The sequence below is a fragment of the Camelus bactrianus genome, chromosome 2 (assembly GCF_048773025.1).
Source record: "Camelus bactrianus isolate YW-2024 breed Bactrian camel chromosome 2, ASM4877302v1, whole genome shotgun sequence".
In the NCBI taxonomy this organism is placed as follows: Eukaryota; Metazoa; Chordata; class Mammalia; order Artiodactyla; family Camelidae; genus Camelus; species Camelus bactrianus.
In genome coordinates, this window is record NC_133540.1 from 99,467,574 (window position 1) to 99,490,993 (window position 23,420).

The 23,420-nt window shown below is 38.4% G+C and overlaps 1 protein-coding gene across 1 annotated transcript in view; it reads left to right on the forward strand.

Annotated features, from left to right (window-relative positions):
- Positions 1-10,374: 10,374 nt before the first annotated feature.
- Positions 10,375-23,420, forward strand: part of CHIC2 (cysteine rich hydrophobic domain 2) — a 56,883-nt gene continuing 43,837 nt past the window's right edge. Inside the window, exon 1 of the mRNA XM_010966091.3 lies at positions 10,375-10,888. Coding sequence (XP_010964393.1) covers positions 10,770-10,888 — 119 coding nt within the window. The 5' untranslated portion in view covers positions 10,375-10,769. The remainder of the gene's footprint in view (positions 10,889-23,420) is intronic.

Genomic DNA, 23,420 nt, shown 5'->3' on the forward strand with positions numbered 1-23,420 from the left:
AGTTTGGGATTAACAGATACCAACTACTATATATAAAATAAACAACAAGGTCCTATTGTATAGCACAGAGAACTATATTCAATAGCTTGTAATAATCTATAATGAAAAAGAACATATATGTATAACTAAATCACTATGCTTTATACCAGAAATGAACATAATATTGTAAATCAACTATACTTCAATTTAAAAAAAAAAAAGTATGGATATGAAAAGCAGACATTTAGAAAGAAAGTAATATGAAGAAAATAAAAGTAGTCCTGAAACTAAAATTGTAAATCAACTATTTATACTTCAATAAAAAGTAAAATTTTTTAAAATTTAAAAAAGAGAAAAAAGTAGATATGAGTAAAAATAAAACGTTGCAAGGCCAGTGTGTTTGTGTTGGGGGTGGGGGTGAACAGTGAGAGAGCGCAGAAGCAAGTTGTCTCCTAAGTTCCCATGTGAAGCGGGTGCTGCCTAAACTCAGTCACATGAGAAGTCCAGCAGGTCTATAACTATTACATCCAACTCTCCCCTGTACCATGTTCAAAGAAGTGTTGAAAAATCTCAACGTTGCTGAGTGGGAAGGCCATTGGCTCCTAGTGAGAGTTCCAAAAGAGTAGAGAATAGATTTCACCATACCCAATTCAGGAGCAAAAGTTGATCGTGCCCTTCAAGCCTGAAAGTTAAAGTCCAATATTTCAAAAATTATGTACTGAGTATCTATATAAGTTAAGTATGGCACTACAGCAATGTACTGAAGCATAAGATAAAACAGCTAAAGAAGATAGCAAAGAAACTTGACACATGGACACACGGACACACATACACATACAAATCCCCCTAAAACTTTAAAAATTAATAGTTTAATCAATCTATTCAATCTGTTTTTCTTTGTCTTTCTCCTGTTTCTACTAGGATCAAGAAGGAAGTGCTAGTCCTTTTATCTTCTGACTTGACTGTAATAATCACTTATTGCAATATAACCAATTACCCAAAACTTAGTGGTTTAAAACAATAATAGACAGTTGCTATTTCTGACAGTTTCTGTGGGTTAGGAGTGAGTGACTTAGCTGGGTGGTCAGGCCCAGGGTCTCTCATAATGCTGCAGTCATCTGAAGGCTTGACTAGGGCTGCTTTTAGGACAGCTGATTCACATGAGTGGTGGGAGGCCTCAGTAACTCTCCATGTGAGCCTCCCTATAGGGCTGGTTGAGTGTCCTCATGACACGGCAGCTGGCTTCTCCTGGAGTGAGTGATTTAAGAGAATAAGGTGGATGCTGCCATGTCTTTTATAACCTAGCCTCTGAAGTCACATCCTGTCACTTTCACAAATCCTCTTGGTCATACAGGTCAATACTGCTCAGCAGAAGAGGGGACTACAGAAAGGCATGGATACAGACGATGAGGCTCTAGGGATTGTCTTGGAGGCTGGTTATCACACTGGTCAAATCACTCCATGTCTGGTTTTGAGCCCCATCTACTAAGACTGTTGACCAAACAAAGCTGATAAGAGTCAGATATAGCCTCTGCAGAGAGTCAGGAACTTTTCTTGGAGGAAAAATGATTGAAGTAAATGGATATGTTTAGCTCAAAGAAAAAAAGATTTTGGGTGGGATTATCTTCCTCTTATTTGAAGTACTATCACATAGAAGAAAGAGTAAACTTGCTTTGTGTCTCCCCAGAGGTTGGAAAGAAAATAAATGAAGATATATTGAATGACTCCTGGAGGATTTCAGGCTACATGCAAGGGTTTGGAATAAAAATAAATAGCCAAGATACATTCTCACACCTTAAAGAATCCAGTCTTTAAGAACTGTGGAAGAATATAATGAAGCATTTTTGTACATGCTCAGTATGTTACAGACATTTAATATAATTATTGGAGATGTTCCACAGAGAAGGAAAAACACCACATGGTTTAGACTGAAGCAGGGTTTTGGATACCAGTTGGGACAAGATGACTTCTGGGCTCCTTTCTGATTTTGTGAGACTATGATTGTAGGAGTAGTTTCCAGACATGTGCAAATTTAAAAAATGGCAATGAGGAAAATCCAGTGCAATGGTATGTCATATATGTAGCATGAGTTTAAATCAGGTAAGCAGCTGTAGATATTATTCTAGGGTAATCTAAGGAATCTGTATGGATTTTTATAAATTTATTATAAAAATATTTGGAGATAAACATTGAACTAATTATGTACATACAATATTAAATGATCAAAGAAAAAATGAAAACAGGATGATTTCCTATATGTAGCCATCTATTTAATATTTATAAAGCAATAACTATGTGTAAGACACTGCTATAGATGTTAAGAAGATGGAAGTAATCTGAATATTTTTCTGCTGGTATTTAAGAGTGTAGAGCATAGTGGTAAGATCATGGGGTGAGGAAACATACTGTTTAGGCTCACATCCTGGTTCTACCACCTCTGAGTTATGTGGCCTTGGGCCAAGTTACCTAATTTCATTTTGCCTCAGTTTGCGTATGTGTAAAATAGGGATAAAAATGGTACCTACGTTACAGGGATGTTTGCGAGGCTAAATGGGTTGATATGTGCAAAGTGCTTAGAACAGTGTTTGGAAGACTATATATACCATATAAGCATTTGTTTCTTTTCCCAAACAGAATAGAGTCTGCCCTCAGGAAGCTCCCAGTGCAGTTTGGATTACCTTTCCCTCTCCCTCAGTTACCACAGATGTTGAGATGAATATGGAAGAAGACAATCTTTGTTGCTACTCAAAGGCCTTTCGCAGACTTGTATTGCACATGAGCTTTCCTTAATCCTAGGATCTTGAAGCATCAGTGCTATTTTTCACTACTTATACTCTGAGCACCACAAACTCTAGGTTCGTACATATTGTGCAAATTTTATGCTAGAAAAGATTTTCTAAATGATCGATGTGGCTGAGAGGATTAATTTCTTTTTTGGAATTATAACTATAAGTAAAGGCTAAGTGAGACATTTTATTTGTTTTCCCAGAGGACCAACATGTTTGGATTCCCCTAGACAGTATAAAACTCTCCTGATGCGATTTAAAATTCTTCCTCACACCTAGGGAGATGGTACTCATGGCTGGCACCAAATATTTCTATTTTCGGGGCCGTTTTCCCTCATACCACATCTATACCATCCAAATAAATTAGGCTCAAGAACATGTAAAATCATACATTATTGTTTGTATTATTGTCCCTATTACTCTTGTTAGGTAGTAACAGAGATGAGTAATAAAAAGGAAAACAGCTAACTCTGTGTGATTACCAGGTTTTGGGCACTGTATTCTAGATCCCATCCATTTGCCTTTTTCCAAATCGTATGCTAGACATGATTCCTCCCTCAACTAATTTCTTAGGTTGGCCCTTCCTATATACAAGTTTGGTGTAAATTTAGACATGGCAGTCAAGCAGGGTGCAGGTCTGGGGCTTTGGTTTTTCACCAGAAACCTTTATTTCCCCAACTTAGAATTCCAGGAGAAAAAGTTTTGGACATTGCTTCCTTGGCTCATAGGCAGAGTATTTCTGGTTTCTCTCTTGCAGCCTTTCCTGGCTGGTTGCCATGATCTTTCCTGGATCCTACCCAGGGCCAAGTCTCCATGTTAAATCCTGCCTTTAGCTGCTGGGGCCGACTTCTGGTCCAGTAATTCCCCCTGCCCCTCCCAGTCCCTTGATGGGGTCTATGAGTCTGTTACTCAAGCTTTAAACTTTATTTTTTTTTTTTAAGCTTTATTTTTAATTCAAGCACTAAAAAGTTTCTCCTTCTCTCTTTTGAATTTCATATTTACAGTATTACTAATTTTTGAAAATTAGGCTTTATTTCTGGGGAGAAAGGTAATTTGGTTTATTTATTTATTGTTTTTAGTGGAGTACTGGGATTGAATCCAGGACCTTATACATGCTAAGCAGACACTCTACCACTGAGCTATACCCTCCTCCTAAGGCTTTATTATTTATTTATTTATTTATTTATTAGGCTTTATTTTTTAAGAGCTGTTTTAGACTTTAAGGAAAATTGAGAAGATAGTAGAATTCCCTATACTCTTGCGTGCAGTTTTTTCTATTATTAACATCTTATATAATATGTTTGCTCAAATTAATGAGCCAACATTGATACATTTTTATTAACTAAAGTCAATAGTTTGTTTAGATTTCCTTAGTTTTTATCTAATTTCCTTTTTCGGTTCCAGAATCCTGTCCCAGGACACCGTGTTACGTTTAGTCATCATGTCTCCTTAGGCTCCTCTTGGCTGTGACAGTTTCTCAGACTTCCCTTGTTTTTGATGACCTTGGATCTTCAGGAGTACTGTTCGGGTATTTTGTAGGATGCCTCACTAGGGGAACTTGTCTAACATTTTCCTTATGGTTAGAATGGGTTATGGATTAGGGGAGGAAGATCAGAAAGTTTCAATGTCATTTTTTGTCAGGTGTCACCACTGTAAAGTTAGTCTTCCCCCCTTTTCCTTGGAAGCAAGTCCCTGTGTATGTAGTCCACACTTCAGGAGCAGGGACTTACGCTCCCCTTTATTATTGTTTTTTTAGTAGTTGTATTTGATTAAGAGGTTCTGTGTTGGCTCTGTCTGTCAAATTGCTGGTTGTAGAAATTGAATCCTTCTCCAGGATTTGCTGTCCTCCTTAATACAGTGGATACAGGTTCTTTACATCATCTCCACAGCATCTCGCATTACAACCTCCTTTTACTTTTCTCTCCCTTTACTTGTAACACCGTACTCTCTCAGTTTACCTCTCACCACTTTGGCTACTCTCAATTTCCTTTGTCAGTTCTTCCCCCTATCCCCATCTCTACTCACTGAAATTCCTTCATCCTACATCCTCTTATCTTCTTACTCTCTCCCTGGGCCACCTCACCTCTTGACTTTTGAGCCACCATGGTCACTTCTATGGCTACCTCCACCATCTATGAGCTGATGGGTCCCAAATGTATTTATTTCCCACTAAGACTTATATTTCTAGCCTCTCCTCTGACTCCTCTCTCTTTCTCCCCCTCAATCTTATTTATCCATTCATCTACACACATACCTATCCATCTATCTATGTACTATCTCTGTGTATCTACTTATATCTCTGACACTCTACTGGGCATCTCCACTGGGTGTCTCACATTCCACAAGCTAAATACATTATCCTCTTCTACAAATCTAGGACCTTTTCAGGTGTAGCTGAACTCAAGGGGCTCAGACATGGTCATCAGGATATAGTCAAGCTTGCTTCATCCCTTGGTTCTGCTTTCCTCGGTGCTGGCATCATTCTTAGACTGTTCCTACCATTGCAAGAATAATGTGGTTCCTAGTTGAGTCACAGAAAAAGAGATCCCCATCCCCTTTCCCAATAGTTCTATTAAAAGTCTTGGTATTGAATCTCATTGGTTCTGTCTGAGTCATGTACCCATTCAAACCAATCACCGTGCCACAGGGTATCCCATACTCTCTAATTTGCCACCCTAGGTTATACTCTTGGAACTGGGGATGTGGTCAGCTTAACCCAATCAAATATGCCAAGAGTAGGGGAGGGGAGGATGTGTGCTGTTTTCAGAAGAAGAAGGGGATATATGCTGCATATGTTGGACTACTGATCTCCCATTTAGAGATTTTAAAATGCACACCTGATAATGTCATGGCTTGACTTCACATCCTCAGTGTATCTTTACTTTTAGAGTGAACGTGTGTCTCTTTACTAAGACCTTCAAGTTTATGTCAACCTCTTTGACTTTATTTTATTTTTATTCTCATTTTATTGAAGTATAGTCAGTTACAATGTATCAATTTCTGGTGTACAGCATAATGTCCCAGTCATGTACATATATATATATATATATATATATATATATATATATATACACACACACACACACACACACACACACACACACATATATATATATACACACACACATATATTTGTTTTCATATTCTTTTTCATTAAAGGTTGTTACAAGATATTGGATATAGTTCCCTGTGCTATACAGAAGAAATTTGTTTTTTATCTATTTTTATATATAGTGGTTAATCTTTGTAAGTCTCGAACTCCCAAATTTATCCCTTCTCTTTCATCTTTTTTTTTCCTTCAGCTAAGACAGCAGAAGAAATGCTTTATTTTGCACACATTACATTCAGCCACAACTGAGAACAGAACTAGTCCAGAATATCACAGGTCCAGGGCAAAGGACCCAAAGGGACCATTTTGATAGGAGCAAGATGTGTCTCTTAAAGGTGATCAAGGCGATCAGAATGGTGACAGATGTTCCCCATTAAGACAAGTTCTAGACTGTAGACATGCAGTCCAACAGTTTCTGTCAGCACCCCTGGCCTCTGGCTTTCCTTGCTTCTGCTCCTGCAGCTTCCATGGGTGTACATGTTCACTGGGACCTCTGCATCATCTTCTTTTGCGCTTCAGCCTGTGCATTCGCTTCTTCCTCCACCTCGTTCTCATGGCTCAGAGGCTTCTCAGAAGATGGCATTAAGGCCGGGACCTCCTCTTTGATCTGTTTGCAGTTTGGCTCTGCCTTCCTTGCTATGGTCCAACCACACTGTCTTTACTTTGTACCTGATTTGGGCCATGCTCTTTTCTGCCTCAGAGTCTTTAAGCATTGCTATAGACTGAATGTTTTGTTCCCCCAAATTCCTATGTTAAGATCTTAACCCCTCAGTGTGACAGTGTTAAGTGTTGGGGCCTGTGGTAGATGATTAGGTCATGAGGGCAGATAAATAAATTTCTGTTGTTTATAAGCCACCTAGTCTATGGCATTCTGTTACAGCTGCCCAAACGAAGACAAACGCCATTTTCACTACCTAGAAATTTCTCCTCTCTTCTATTTCCCCACCCTCATACTTTGACACTTTGACACTTAAGTGTCATTTCCCCAGAGAAGAATTCCTGACTTCTCAGTGAGTTAAGTCCATCAACTCTTATGGTCCCCTGTACTTCATGGGACTAACCACAATCCTAATAGTTAATTATTTTTATAATTATCTGTCACCCTTCCCCCATGGCCTTTCTGCTTCATGAAGGCAAGGACCGTGTTTTGTTTACTACCTTATTGCTAAACCCTGGTTCCTGGCAGAGGGTATGGCATGTGGGAGTAATTCAATGGATATTTGTTTAATGAATGAATGAGTGAACAAACGAGGGCTTACTTGCTGTCTTAGTCAGATGGGGCTGCCGCAAAAAAGTACCATAGACTGGGTGGCTTAATCTATAGACATTTATCTCTCACCAGTTCGGGAGACTGAGAGTCTCCAGAAATATCAAAATGCTGGCCCGTTTGGATCCTGGTGAGAACCAGCTTCCTGGCTTGCAGGTAGAAGACTGTCCTCCCACCAAGGGGAGGGTGGTGGGAAGAGCAAGCTCTCTGATCTCTTCTTATAAGCACACAAATCCTATCCCAAGAAGCTCACCTAAACCTAATTACCTCCCAAAGGCCCATCTCCAAGTGACACATCACCTTGGGGGATAGGGCTTCCACACGTGAATTTTGAGGGGAAGCAATTCAGTCCATGGCACATGTGCTACCTCACAGGACCCTTGACAACCCCATGACACAGGTCCCATTTCAGGATGGAAAAAAGGAAGCTTAGAAAGTGGAACCTGCCAAAGGCCACTCAACTAGGTGGTGACAGAACTTAGAAGTTTTCAAATCTAGGAATATTTGCCTTAAAAGCAACTGCAGATGTGTTGCCTCATGAGGCCCCTGAGGCACTATCTTGTTTGGATTTTAGCCATTTGCTGTGAAGGTAAAGGTGAAAGTATGTGAAGCAGAAATATAAAGGGGAGCTGGGATGTCGAGAAGCCTACGCTGCAGAGCACAGGAGAGCGCCTGAACTCTGGAGGGAAAAGTTACTGAGAAGGTCTTTTCCATGTCCCCAGGAAAAGACTGGGAAAGGTGTTTGACAGGAAACAGGACTCGGGAGGGCCGGGGGGGTGGGTAGTTTAGGATTATGATTTCAACAATCATCAGGGCCGTGTTTCACTCATCTCCCCTCACCCTCTCGGCCTTCTTCTGGGTCCTGCACCCTTTTGCTGGCTCTGACGGGTTTTCCAGAACAGGAAAAAGAAGTGCAAAATAGGAAGAGCAAAAACAAGGCAGCCTCTACCTTACACTGAGGTGGTGGGAGTTACAAAATTCTCTCTGTTGAATAGATCTCAGAATAAGAAAATTTCTCCCAAACAGAACCAGTGTTAAGATAGGGATGAGGCTCTCACAGTCCTTGGAAGCCTAACTAACTCATGATGTTCTGGAAATAGCACTAGTGACAATAAATCTCAATTCAGATAACATTTATTGAGCTCCTTCTCTGAAGCAGGAGCTGTGGAAAGTGCTGGAGATTTAAGGAGCTGTGGATGACCTCCCTTGGGAGGTTGTCAGTTATGTGATAATTTAGATACTTCGGGGCACCAGCCCCTTATCTTGGCCACCATTCCTACAGAAAGGTGAATTCTCAGTCACAGCACACAGGGTGTGGGCCATGCCTGGATCATACAGACCTTCCTTCATCTGGTTCCCTTTTCTCACCCTCCCATTTGCAGCCATTCCTTTAACTGAGTGCAGCCACTTGGCCTCCCAGTTCTTGCCAAGAAGGAAAGTCAGGAGCTTGACCTATCCAGTGCACTAGAGTTGAGGTCTTGAGTTTGACCCTTAAATAGCCATTTGACTGTAAAGCAGCTTCTCTGAAACTAAAGAATAAATTACATCCTCCTTGTTACCTCACAGAGTTCTTGAGGAATATTAAATGATGTATATGTGCTTCATAAACAGTAATGCAAAAACAAAATGCAAAAAAAATTGTGCTAACCCTCACAGAGTCAGTTAGTTGGATGGAGCCTTAGGCCCTATTGCTACCCCGTATTTACTATGTGCCAGGCTCTCTTTTAAGCATTACACATGTTTTAATCCATTTCATCTGCAGAGCAGCCCAGTGGGGTAGTACTATTTATTATTCTTATTTTGCACATGAGGGGCAGAGAGATTAAATGACTTATCCAGGGTCACATCATAAATGGCAGAGCTAAGATTCAAAGGCAGGCAGTCAGGCTCCAGGGCCCACTATTAACCACCAAACCAAGCTGCCCCCTGTCTGCTCTGTTACCACCCAGTCACTGTATAGTTCTCTGGGACCACTTGACAGAATTATGATTGCTTGCCTTAGTGATAAATAAGCTACTGGAAGGCAGAAACTCATCATACACACACACACATCCACACCCACAGTGCCTGCCACATAGTTGGAACTCAGTAAATATTTATTGAATGAATAAATGAACAAATGTCAAGAGAGATATACAGGAAGCCTGATACAATCTACTGTGTTTTTTATCTTTTCCTGTCTAACTATGCTCATTTCCTTCAAGCTTTACCAGTAGGATGTTCCTTGGCATTTCACTGTCTTAACTGCACTTTCTCAACTTCAACAATAACCCATCTAAACTACTTGGAAGTGAACACTGTACTTGGAGAATATTCTGACCCACACTGGTTCCAGTATGACTATTCTCTCCTGTCTCCCCAGTGGATGCTCATTATCCAAGATCTTTCAGGAGCCCACTGCTGCCCCTAAACTGTATGCCTGGGCAGGTTCTTTAAAACCACGTAACTGATGTGACCCTTGGGCCTTTATTACTGGTCTTAGGCCATTAAATGGAATCCATAAACTCTTCCCTCCCCTCTCTTCACCTTTCCTTTCCTGGGAGGAGCTATAAGGAAGGAAAAGGGATTCCCTAAGGTCTTAAGGATAGAAAGAAGTGTGTAGTTGATGAAGCAGTTGGGGCAGGAAATTGCATCTTCTAATCTGGAATTCAGAGAATTTGTCAGTTTTGTTTCATGGCATGACTACAATGAGTTCTCTTGTAAGAAAAAAAAAATCAGCATCATTGGCCTCATATATTGTACTATATTTAAGGGGATGATGGGATAAGATGTTTGAATTTGGATATGTTTTGGAAAATTCGGTATTCTAGTAGACAAAAATATGTGCAGTGTGTCTGTTGGGTTCCTCAAATTGGAAAAGTACAGGCCCTGGTTCTCATCACAGACTAAAAAAAACCGACGAAAAGAGAGATCCGATGATTAGATAAACTGGCAACCACACGCACAATAAATTCTCTATTCCAACTGGGCTTTTTATTTTCAGTTGTTTTGGTTAGAGACTACTTTGGGAGTCTAAGTGCTCCACTGGACACTCAGCGCTGCTCTTGGAGCCGGGGTCAACGCCACCAGCCCCCAGAGCCACTCCCCCTCTCGCATGGGTGACCCATCTGCCGGAGGGCGGGGCCGCGCCGGCGGGAGCGCGCCCTCGAGGCGTCACCGGCGGGTGGAAGTGGAGGAAGGCAGGCCACCCGGGGGAGCGCGCAAGGCCTCACGTGCGCGCTCTCGCGCGTCAGCTCGCGCGCCCACGCGCCCGCCGGCTCGCCCGCCTGCAGTCCCGGGAAGTCTCGCGATGCCGTAGCCGGGTGCTCCCGCTGCGGGTGGCTCTGGCTGTTGCTGTGGTTGCCTGAGTTGCTGCTGCGGCGGTGGCGGTGGCGGCGGTGCTGGTGGAGGTGTCGGCCCTTGGGCGGATGTTGACATTGTGTTGTTATTGCTGACGGTAATGGCGGCGGCGGCGGCCAGGACCCCATCTCCTCTGTAGCCGAAGGCGAGACAGCCCAGAGCGAACTCCACGGCCTCGGAGCTCGCGGCAGCGATTCCCCTCAGCCTCCGTCGCCTCGCCAGCCCGTATCCCGGCCCCCAGCCCCACTGGAGTCAGGCCCCTTCGGGCGGGGGGCCTCGGCGGTTCAGGATGGCGGATTTCGACGAGATCTACGAGGAGGAGGAGGACGAGGAGCGGGCCCTGGAGGAGCAGCTGCTCAAGTACTCGCCGGACCCGGTGGTGGTCCGCGGCTCCGGTCACGTCACCGTGTAAGGCCGGAGGAGGGCGAGGGCGAGGGCGAGGACGGGAGGTGCAGGGCTGGGCGGGCCCCCTGGCTCCACGGGGGCCCTCTCTCCTCGGTGTCCGTCTTGTGTCGGAGGCCTGTGGGCAGAGTAGGCGACCAGGAAGTGAGAACTTGCTTGATTTTCATTTGTCTGTCCCCGAAGTGGGGACAGACACTGCCCTTCCTCCCCTACACACCCCTCTTAGCAGGCCCTGCGGGCCTGGGTGCTGTGACGGATCCCAGAAGGGAAGGTTATTCTTTAGGGTCTGCCCTTCCGGCCACCCCTTCAGCTTCGGGCTGCAAATACACGTATTTTATGAGGCGCCTCCCCCTTGTTTTCTCTTCCAGTTACCCTGTGCTTCTGTCTCCTCGGCTGTGCCTTTGAGCCTAGTGACATGCGGCTCAGAGGCCACATCTGGGCCGAGTGAGACCCCAGTGACAATCGGTAGTGAGTGGTTCACTGTCGTTGTGTCGATTTCACACATCCCCAGCGGTCTCCACAATTTCTTGCAGAATCAATTCCTGTGGAACTAATGCAAGTTCCTATAATTGTATATGATAAAAATGTGTAGATGAACATATATATTTATGATGCGGAACGATATATGTTTACAGATAATTTAAGAAAAATCTACGTGATGGACAAACACTGCTCAGGTTACCGAGGGTTCTCTGTAGCCTAAGTCCCTCCTTTGGACATGAACTCTGGGATGGCTTCTTCATTTGATAAGGGTTCCTGTTAGTCCAACTGGCAACATTTGAAAGTCCGATATTATTCAAACAATAAGGAAGGAGAACTTTCTGAAAGGTCATGACTAATAAAGGAATGTGAGGACTTGAACCAAATAATGAGCTGTCCGGAAGCAGGAAGTTTTGTAATGTTTTTGAGAAGTCCAGAGTTTTGTACCACTTTAAGTATTTATACTCTTTCTCATTTTAGATCTTTTGTTCAAGTCATAGATCAAACTTCATGCTTGTCAGATATATCCACACTTCACCTTTTTAGTAAAACAAAAGGGCCAGCAAGTCTGAGACTGTCTGGAACACTTTTCATTATATTTTTGGTACAGGGTGAGTAGGATGTGCAGTGAATAACTTCGAGTGAAACAGTAGGACTTCTCATATAAGATAGTCAGCAAAATCCTTGCATTTCTCAATACGTGATATGACCAGCCATATTGTTGTTTGGATATGCTATGTAATGCTTTGATTTCTTTAGCACCTGTTAGTTTTTGTTCAGGTGACTTAACAGGATAAAAACACTGCATTATCACTGTCACAGTGCCATGGGAAGACAATGGAATTTATCACCACAATAACAGTTACTTAGTATTTTAACTGTTATCACCAGCAGAATTAAGAAATATAACCAAATATTATGGATATTAAATCTTTCTTTAACATATATCATAGAAACTTTTAAGTCTCATAGCCTGCCATTTAAGTTTTGTTTGACTGTTAGGACCTTTTTACATTATTTTAAACCTAAGGAGTGTATGGGTGCTTAAAGAAGAAATTTTCAAAATTTATCATGGTATCTGCCCACTCTTCCCCTTATATTCTTCATATCAAAGAAAAGCTAGCAAGATTTTATTTTAAAAGGTGCAGCTATGGTTGTAATGTTTCCTCTGTTTAGGGAAAAGGAAAGCTAGGTACTTTGTTGGGCATAATGGAAAGTGTAATAGGTGAAGTGCTCAGAACCAAATAGGTGATTAGTAAATTTGATTTTAGTTGGCTACTTAGAGAGGCTAACAGGGTGGAAGAGGTTAACAGGTGGTTCTCACTTAGTTGCCCATTAGAATCACCTGGAGAACTTAAAAAAATATATATCCTTGTCTTTACCCCCAGGCCAGGCAATTGAAAGCCAAGTATCTGAGTGAGGGTCCCAGGCTTGGATACTTTTTTTGAAAAGTTCTACAGATGATTCAAATATGTATCCAGGACTGAAAACCACTATTCCAGAGTATAAGAGGAACTGCCACCAGTAAGGAGTATGCCTTTCTACATGGGGAGCTGATGTTTCTGTGGTCTCCCTCAGCATCTTCCCTTTCTTTCCTGTTGCCTTGGTTCTAATCTCTGGGTTCAGATCTACCCTCTGCCACTTCTTGGATAAATTATTTATCTATGTCTCTTTATTTAAGATAAGGATAGTTATAGTTTTTAACTTTTAAGATTATTAGGGATTAAATGAGACAATACATTCAAAGACTTCATCACATTGTGTGGTACTGTGCTTACTAAATATTAGCCTTCATTAATTATCATCCACACATATAGTATTCTACTTTGAGAAACATAGGTATAAAGCACAGTGCTAAGAAATCTGAACTGCTGTTTTCAAACCTAATAGTAATTCACTTTAGCCTTGTTTTTCTATTGCTAGATGACTTGTATGAGGTTAAATTGTTGTGAGAAATATTTTGATGAGAATTGATAAGAATCTTTCTGCATTGAAAACCTAAGCCTGTTTTGTGGTGACATAGTTAAGTATAGTAATACAAAACTTTTTTTTTTACATGACTCTGTCATGCATAATTCAGTCATACTAATGCTAATAGGACCGCAGTTAACACCTATAAAAGGTTTTGAAATTGGTGCTTATGGGTTGCTATACCTGTTGAGCATGTTCAGTTTTTCTTTCTTTTAAGTGTAAATGAAAAGAGCTATTAAAACAATTATAATAAGACTGGTTAAGCTTATCACTGCCACTGCCCTACCCTCCCACCCCTCCACCAACCACACTTGTTTTTTTTTAAATTAAGGAGCTGTTCAGAGCAGTTTTCCCTTACCAATTTGAAAGTAAATTATGTTGTAAACTGAATCATCTGTAATCCAGATCAGTCTGAAAAGATAGATTCATCCACATGGTTTTTCACAAATTTTACTTTCGAGTAGACCTTTATGGTTGAAAATTTCTAGTCTTTTCCCCCTCTACTTTAATATATTATAATATTACTCTTATTTTATTTTAGAAATCATTATATTCTCATAGGGCATAATTTGGCATGTCATTATAGTAATGTAAGAAAGTAAGTTACCTTCTATTTACTGCTACACAATCAGGTCTTGGTTACTTTTGGGGTATAGATTTGGGGGACATAAAATTGGATCTAAAATGTATAATTTGCCCTAATAAAATCTGCTTTAAGTGTGGTTTTTAATAAAATATTTTCATAGTGACCCCAAATCAGACTTACACTTTGTACTTCCATCATGATCAGTATTCTTTCTTGACATTGTTTTAGATAAATATAATAATTTCCTTCGTAGTTAGATTTGTATGTAGCAATATGGAACAAGGTGGCAGCTCCAACAGGGAGAAATCTTGTGCAGAAGAATATTTTGAGGAAAAGTGGTATTGAAGGAAGAGAGGGAATGATAAGTTCCTATTATTGCATAATATTTATGTACATGTAATTTAAAACTCTAGAGCTCACACTTAAATTAAGAGTAGATTTCCTATGTGTGTGTGTGAGTATGTGTATTTCTCATTATGTAATGAAGATGAGAAATAAAGTGATTATTAGGTGGTTTTGGCCAGATTGGTTAATATTTTTAAATTATGGCATTCTTTGCCCCTCATAATTTGTGCAAAATATAATGACTCTTGGTTGAAGACTAATTTTTCAGAATGATGATAGTGATGTGTTAATCTAAAAATTAGAATTTAAAGCTAGTTTTAGGCCAGTATTTCCTAGCTAATTCATCGTTGTAACTGACATTATTTGCTTCTGTCTCATTTCGTGCCCTCCTAAATCAGAATCAAACTTGGAGCTTTCCTAGGGCATGCATAATCTTTGACTTCTGACTTCAGCCCTGTCTTAAAGCCAACTTATTTTTACTGAGGTTTGTTTCTAATGTTATTCTCTTCTGATTTCACAAAATTATCATATCTTTGAGTACTTCGTCTAAGATATAATCTTCACATCTCCACAAATAATTCCTTATCCTTCAGCACCAGTTTTTATCAATGGCTGTAGAACATCGCTCTCTTTGTCTTCATCTCAGGTATGCTGTAGAAAATTGAAAGATTTAGAAACGTGACTTGAAATGAAAGAATCTGGAAACATTTTGGGATACAATAGGGTCTTTGCATAGGAAATGGCACAGAAACACTTTAGTATTTATTGAACTTTCAAATGGTAGAGTTAAAAAAAAAATTGTCTGTCCTGAACTGTCCTTATTTCAAGACTGCTCCTAGATGCTGTGGTTAAGCAACAAGAGACATGAGCATGATTTGCCCAAATAACAGATTCACTTCAATTAAATACTTTTTCAAAACTTCATAACTCCCATCTCCTTTCCTCCACCCAGTATAGTCATTCCATTTTTAAAAGATTAAACTTTTTGTTTTGACATTTTTGAAGAACTTACTGATATTTCTCCATAAAGCTGTGTAGTTCTTTGAGGACAGGAATTATGCTTATTGGTCTTTATTTGTCCACTACTTAATATAATGTCTGGAATATTATGGGCCCTGAAATGTTCTCTAAATAAATGAGGTAATTGTATACATCTTTGGACCTTATCAGAACAGTAAACTGAAGTTTCCAAATTTTGCTATATTTTAATTTGAAATTCACAGGCTATTTCAGTCCAAACAGTTTAGTGTGGGATTTCTGCCTGCTAACAGATGTGAAATTAACTAATACTTAAAATTTTATCTGACTAGCTAAGTGGAATACAGAGACTAAATGATGGAGAGTAAATTATATGAAATTGTTTACAGTGGTAAATAAATAGTACTATTATTCTAAATCATGTTACTCATAATAATATTGCTCTAAAGAATAGTGTTTTTGAGAGCTGCTCTTGAATTCCAACTTGAGTTTATATTCCTATCAGGTTAAACGCCCAGTATATTAGACCAACTATATACTCAGAAGGGAATCTTTTAAGTCTCTATAGTGTCTATGTCTGGTTTAGCTTTCTAATCTACTATAAAGCTACTTAAGATTTCACTCTTAATAAAATAAAGCTTTTAAATATAACATGTAGCAACAAATGCGGTTAGGTACCCTTACTCTAGTATCTTCTGTGTAAGATTTGTTGGTGCCTTTCATGATTTGTTTCAGAATCCATTTATAAAGTCAGATCTTATACCAGTGTTTCCATGTTCATGTAGTCTAGCTTAATCCCAGTACAAGATTTCTTAAATTTACCTGGTTACCAGAATCACTAAAGATATTTAAAAATATATATATACATTACAAGTTTTTATCCGATTCATCCTCAGTCAGAATCTTTATGGGAAGAGTCTAGGAATTTTTATTTTTAGTAAGAGCTTAGGTGATTCTCATATCAAACACATTTGGAAAGCAATGGATGGTACTGTGGAAAGAGCATGGTCTTTGATGTCAAGCTAATTTCAGTTCTCAGAAACTTTCTAACTGTAACCATTAATCCTTCAGAACTTTAGTTTTCTTATCTGCTAAAGGGGTATCTACCTCAGAGATTAGGTGTCAGAGTCAAATAATTTATCTGATGACTTGGAACCATAGTAGGCACTCAGCAAATTATTGCTTACCACTTTTTGTTGTTTATCCCTTCATGCATATTTTTTTGTTTAATCTTTACCATTTTCTTGGAAATAAGTCTAAAAGGTGACATATACTTTCCTGCTTTAAAAGGAGATCCTGATCATAAATCAGAATTATCTGATTGAGGAAATGTTTAATCAAAAGCAGATATCAGATTGTTACACAGTGATGTTCTTAAAGGCTGTTGAGGTATTTTGTGGTTTGAGGGTCTTAAAATGGTGCTTTCTTTGAATTTCACATGTGATGGCTTTTGCTTTCTGTTTACCTTCTTTTCCTCCTAATTGATCAGCTGTAGGTTGGAAATGAGACAACCAATCTTACTAGAATGATGTATAAAGAGAAGTTGATTCTGAGTGCTGGGATTTAGATATTTGAATGTTAATACTTGAGTTTTAAGTTACTTGTTTCCTCAAGGTATTTTTGATTAATCTTTCATTATCAACTGTCTTACTGACATTTCTTGATAAGTAATTTAACAAATATTTATTAAATTTTATGCTAAGTATTATGTGAGGCTGTAAGTATATGGTTTTGAATGAAACACACGTAGTTCCTCTGCCAATAGACAAATTATGTCTGAGAAAATTGCTATGAAGGAGCTCATTCGATTCTGTGATAGAATCTAATGGGATCAGGGAGAACCTCTCTGAGAAGGTAACATTTAGGAAGACTAAAAGAGTCCTGTGAAAAGCGCTGCAGGTCTGGAGAACTAAGGCACAAACAAAGGAGGTAGTGCCTTGAAATGAGGTTGGTGAGCTCAGTAGGGACCAGAAAGGATTGTATAGAGATTAGAGTGAAACTGGGTAGAGTAGTAGTTGGGAGGCTATTGGAACAGTACAGATGAGATGATAGTGGCTTGATCTAGGGTGATGGACTTTAGATAATGGAGATATTACAGTTCTGCCTGTAAGCCATCAAATTTCCCAATTTTCCTATGAAGTATGGCAAAGTATAGCATCGGCCACTTTTCCCATCTCATTCCCCAGTTGTGGGGTTTTTTTGTTTGTTTTTGTTTTTGTTTTGGCTTTGTGGAGGCTGAGGTCGAGCAACTGTGGCTGCCCTTACTATTGACTGGAGACTGCCTTGATGACATACCTGCATTTCCTGTTCTCTTGCCACAGGGCAGCTAGTATGCCAGAACAGCATGAGCTGGAAGTGGAGAAGGGCTTTCCCACAAGATCGTAGGTTTTGAAGTGAGGACCTTTGTACACTTTAGCTACAAGATGTGTGGTGTTTTTGACAATGGTCTGCGCTTTAGATTTGAGGAAAAGATTTGTGCTTTTTACATCTTTACTCTTAAAACTAACTGTATATATAAGGGCTGAAGTTTTCTCCCAAAGATCTGGAAAAATAATTTTCTTCTTAAGCTGTTTTCCATCCTGCATCTAGTAAATGAAGTTTACTTAGGGTAGAGTTGGTTGGAATTTGGGTTAACTTACTTTTGCTTTTTTGACTGATAAGAAGTGAATGTGTATATATGTGTGTATCTCCGTCTGCCTGTCTGTCTTGTCTGTATCCATCTGCTTCCTGCTAGAGCTCCTTGTTTTATTCTCTTTGATCTTGAATTTTAATTACAATAGAGTCCTTGGTTAGTCCAGTGAAGGAATTCCTATTTACCCAGCCTTCTTCCCTGCTCTTTCTAAACTATTTAATTGTAAATGTTACTTGAAATTGATATTTTTGTAGTCTATAAACCAATTCAAGTATATATGATTTCTGAAATGAACATAATTTATCACCATTGTGTTGCTCATAGTATTTATACAAGTATGAAGAATATTCCAAAATGTATATAAATTAGATATAGAAATTTTTTTTTCCTTAGTCTGGTGAAGATAATTGAAAGTAGTTGAGTTGGATTAATTGAATCCCTATACAATCAGACGTTAATACCATGAAGTTTAATCAGTGTATATTTGCATAGCTTTCACTATTTAACAACATGTGTTATTAACTGTTAATACTTGAAAATATAATCTTAATAATTGAAAATTAGTAAAATTCTAATGCTATTCTATTATAGAACTGTATATAATGATAAGGTTTATGACAGAGTGAATGTAGTACATGATTTAAATAAGTTTTTGATTTCCCTAGCTTATGAAGAGATTATATTTTCACAGAGCTGACTGAACCCAAATGTTCAGAATTTGGTCACACAGTTAAAATTTTTAGACTTATTCTGAGACTCATATATTATATGTCTCCAACTCCAGGGATTCTGTATCTTCTGAGTAGACATAGTACACTTTCAGTTCTATCCCTCTATGAGCCACATTGATATTCATGTGTATATTAAGGCAGCCAGATAAATTTAAAGTGTGATTTTTATGCATTAAAATCTGTCAATTTCATCTATGGTTATGACTTCATCTCCCCAGATAGCTGAAAAGCTAATTCCATTGAACTCAGAGTTCAGCATTAGGAAATACGTGCCATCTTCACTCACCCTCTGCATAACCCATGTGTTCACATTGAATCTGAAATTTCAGGTTCATATGTTCAGAGGTGTTACATCAACAGGAAGATAAGATTCTCCGAGCCCATAGATTTGTACAGATTGAGTGTCTCAGAGTCCAAAATATCCAGAACTGAACTTATAATCTTCCCCCCCAAATCAGCTACAAATGCAGCCTTCCCAATTCTTAATTGATGGCAGATCTGGCATCTTATTTCCTTAGACTAAAAGATCTTTGGCATATCCTTGATGTCCCTCTTTCTCTTTCACTGCATCTAATCTGTCAAGAAATCAATCCATCGGCACTATCTTCAAACTGTATTCAAAATCTGACCACTTTTTACCATCTCGACTGCTGGTGTCTCTTTCTGTGTTACACTTAATACTTTTCTTCTTCCTGCTCCCCCCTTTGCCTTTCAAGCTTTACAATCTTTTTGGTACATCTGCTACATAAATCAGATCATGTCTCTTCTGCATCCAGACTTCCCAAAGCTCTCCACCTCCAGAGTTAAAAGTTCCTTTTAATAGTCTTCAAGACCCTACCTGATCTGACCCATCATTATTTCTCTGATTTCTTTTCTATCATTCTTTCACTTGTTCATCCCATTTTAGTCACATTACTTTCCTTTCCATTCCTTGAATTATTCTAGGCACACTCCTGGCTTAGGGCTTTTGCACTGGCTGGTTCCACTTTCTGGACTATTCCCCCTAGATATCAAAATGGCTAGTTCCTTCACTCTCTTCATATCTTTCACAGTTGTCTTGAGCCCTACCCTCCCTTCTACTTAAAACTCATCTACCTTTCCCTTACTCTGTGCTTTTTCTTCTTTCATAGTGTTTCCTCTGTTAGAACTTGAGGTGAACCAGACTTGATAAAGTCTACAAACTTTAGACAACCTTCCCTTGCAAAGAGGAAAACTCACTTTTTTGAGAAGAATAAAGTTTTAAAACGTTCTCCCTGTTTTGCAGCAGCTGTTCCACCTATAAAATGTGAACCCAGAAAGCCTTGCTATTTTTTTTTTCTTAAAAACTTTGGGATTGTGTTTGACCTTTGGGCCATAAATGGCCTGAGAAGCAGGTTGTCTTACGTGAGACAAATAAAGCCAGAAAGGAGATTTGCTGTTTTTTTTTTTTTTTCTTTTCATTTTACTGACATATAGTTGATTTACAGTGTTTCAGATGTACAGCAAAGTAATTCAGTTATACATATATATATATTTTTTTTCCAGATTCTTTTACCCCCCATTATAGATTATTGCAAGATACTGAATATAGTTCCCTGTACTATACAGGAGGTCCTTTGTTTATCTATTTTATATATGGTAGTGTTATCTGTTAATCCCAAATTCCTAATATATGCCCCCACCACTTGCACCTTTGGAAACCATAAGTTTGTTTTTTATGTCTGTGAGTCTATTTCTATTTTGTGAATAAGTTCATTTGTGTCATTATTTTAGATTTCACATATAAGTGATATATATTTATTGTCTTTCTCTGACTTGTTTCACTTAGTATGAGAATCTATAGTTCCATCCATGTTGCTGCAAATGGCATTATTTCATTCTTTTTTATGGCTGAGTAATGTTCCTCTGTGTGTGCGCGCGCGTGTGCGCGCACTTGCATGTACATACACCACATCTTTATCAATTTATCTGTTGATGGACATTTAGGTTGCTTCCATGGTTCTATGTCTTGGCTGTTGTAAATAGTGCTGCTAGGAACATTAGGGTGCATGTATCTTTTAGAATTTGTTTTCATCTTTTCTGGATATATGTCCAGGTGTGGGATTGCTGGATTATATGGTAACTGTACTTTTAGTTTTTTAAGGAATCTCTGTACTGTTTTCCACAGTGGCAGCACCAATTCACATTCCTACCAACAGTTTAAGAGGTTTCCTTTTCTCCATACCCTCTCCAGCTTTTATTATTTGTAGACTTTCTGATGATGGCCATTCTGGCCAGTGTAAGGTAATAAACCTCATTGTAGTTTTGATTTGCATTTCTCTAATAATGAGTGATGTTGAGCATCTTTTCATATGCTTACTGGCCATCTGTATGTCTTCTTTGGAGAAATGTCTATTTAGGTCTTCTGCCCATTTTTTGCCTGAGTTGTTTGTTGTTGTTGTTGTTGTTTTATATTGAGCTGTATAAGCTATTTGTATATTTTGTAAATTAATCCCTTATCAGTCTCATCCTTTGTGAATATTTTCTTTCATTTTGTAAGCTGTCTTGAGATTTGCTTTCCTGAGATAATATACCTAGTTGCTGTCAGAACCAGGATTAGAATTCAGACATTCTGTCTCTCCATTTAGTTGCTCTTATGTTTTCACCACAATAACTTCTTTGTGCTTTTCAACCTTTGTCTTATTTGCTTGGATTCCTGGCCTCATGATTGCCCATGTTTGCTACAGCTATTTAATGTTGCCTGACTTTCCTGAACTCAGCACCACTCTATGATCCCTTTTTTCCTCCACATTACCCCCTGACCTTACAGAATTTGGCAGAAAGTTGGAATATTTGACAGTTAACATTAGACATTAGCCAGTTTTATCACTGGCTATTCTATTTGCTAAGCTGTTTGAAAAGAATATTTGTGAAGTCATTGAGATCTGGACATTCTCTAATTTATCATTATCCAGAGTGGATGTTAAATGACAACATTGCCCACTTTATTAGAAGGATGACAACCTTAATAAAAATATAGCATACATTTACATTGTTTTATAGTAATAAAAGCAGTTAAACATACAGGGTTTATGCACTGTTGATGCTTTATGTATATGAACTCATTTAATGAGTTAGGCATTTTTATTATCCCTGGTATCTAAATAGGGAAACAGGCTCAAAAAGGTAACTGACTTGCTCAAAGTGACATACCTAAAAATTGGCAGTGTCAAGATTTCAATTCAAGCAGTCCGACTCCTGAGTCTTATTTGCTTAATTGCTTTTATTTTATTGAACTAAAGCAACAAACTGAAGCGTTCTCTGTGTTATTCATCAACACAAGCATTTATAACAAAATCCTGTATTTTGGGATTTTAGGTACAAATGTGAAAAGCTCAAAAACAGATTTTTTTTTCCCTAGGTCCATATGAGAATGTGAACATCTGTTATGTATTAGTTTTAATTTTGTAATTTCTGTTTGATGGAAAAGTTTTTTCCCTCCAATTTTCAAATATTTTCTAATTTTACAGTTTCTATTTCAAGGAGATAAACATTTTCTGTGCTTACAGAGAACGTTATTGAAGGCATTGTCCTGCAATAGAAGTTGCCCCCAGCTTGGGTTCTGGAGAATAAGGGTCTAGCTTAGATCCTATGTATTAATTAGCCATGAGACCCAAGATACTTGCCTTTTGTGCATCAGTTTCTTCATTTGTAAAATTAAATGTTTGTGCTAAATAATAGTTGTGGTCCTTTCTAGCTCTCAGATTCTGAGGTTCTACTACTGTGGAATTAGGAATTTTTTTCTATTTATTTTTAAAATTCTTTACAAAATACTTAATATATATTTAAATATACTTTAAAAATCCTTAAAATTTACTCAAAAATGTACTTTAAAACTAGCAGAATTGTCTTGAAATGTGACATGCCAATTGCACACATATTTCCTTAGGCTCACTTAAAAATAAAAAACAAAACCCCTTTAATCATCTACTTTTTTCTTCAGGTTTAATTATTTTTCTAATTATAATGAAAAACATAAAGATTATTAAAAATTGGGAAGTAGTACTTCAAGTGAAGCAGAAAATAAACCATCTATAATCACCAAGAGGAAAATATTTAATATTTTGGTGTATTTCTAGTCCTTATTAAAATCTTTTTCCTAGTAATCTTTAGTTTAAAATAGTAATATATGTTATTGAAATTTTAGAAAATGTAAAATATGAAAATGAAACATCACCCATAATATTATTGCCTTGGATTTTCTGTTTATATGTAAATATTTTTATTAAAAAGTTAAGACCATACTTATAAAGTGTTTTGTACTCCACATTTTTTGTTTAACATATTGGGAACATTTGCCGGTTCTTACATAGTATGAAACGTTGGCTCTAATAGATTCCAAAGAATAGAACACCTTAGGGGGCCTTAAGTAGTGCAAGTTTTTTGTAAAAATGCATAGAGACTAAAGAAGACATGAAACTCTGCCATTGTTTTGCCAGGCTTCAAGGAGACTGGAATATTATTGTTTTGAATAACTGAATGCAGCTTTGGTTATGAAATTTATTCTGTCATTTTTTTCAGCAGATTGTGTCCTTTGGTCTAGTGGTCTGTCACAGGGACTTACCTACTCTCAGTTCCAGCTTCTGCTGTTGCAGCAAGAGTTGGCAGACTGCTTTTTCCCTCTGTCTCATAGTTTCTGCTTACTTTTGGCTTTAGTTTATTCATAACTTCTACTTATTCATGACTTTACTATGTCTTGGCTTCAGTCTAAGCTTCGTGTTTCCAAAAACTATTGCCTCTTATTCAGATACCTCAAGAAAGAGGATTAGATTGAGTTAGTTAATGTTGTTTAAGTTG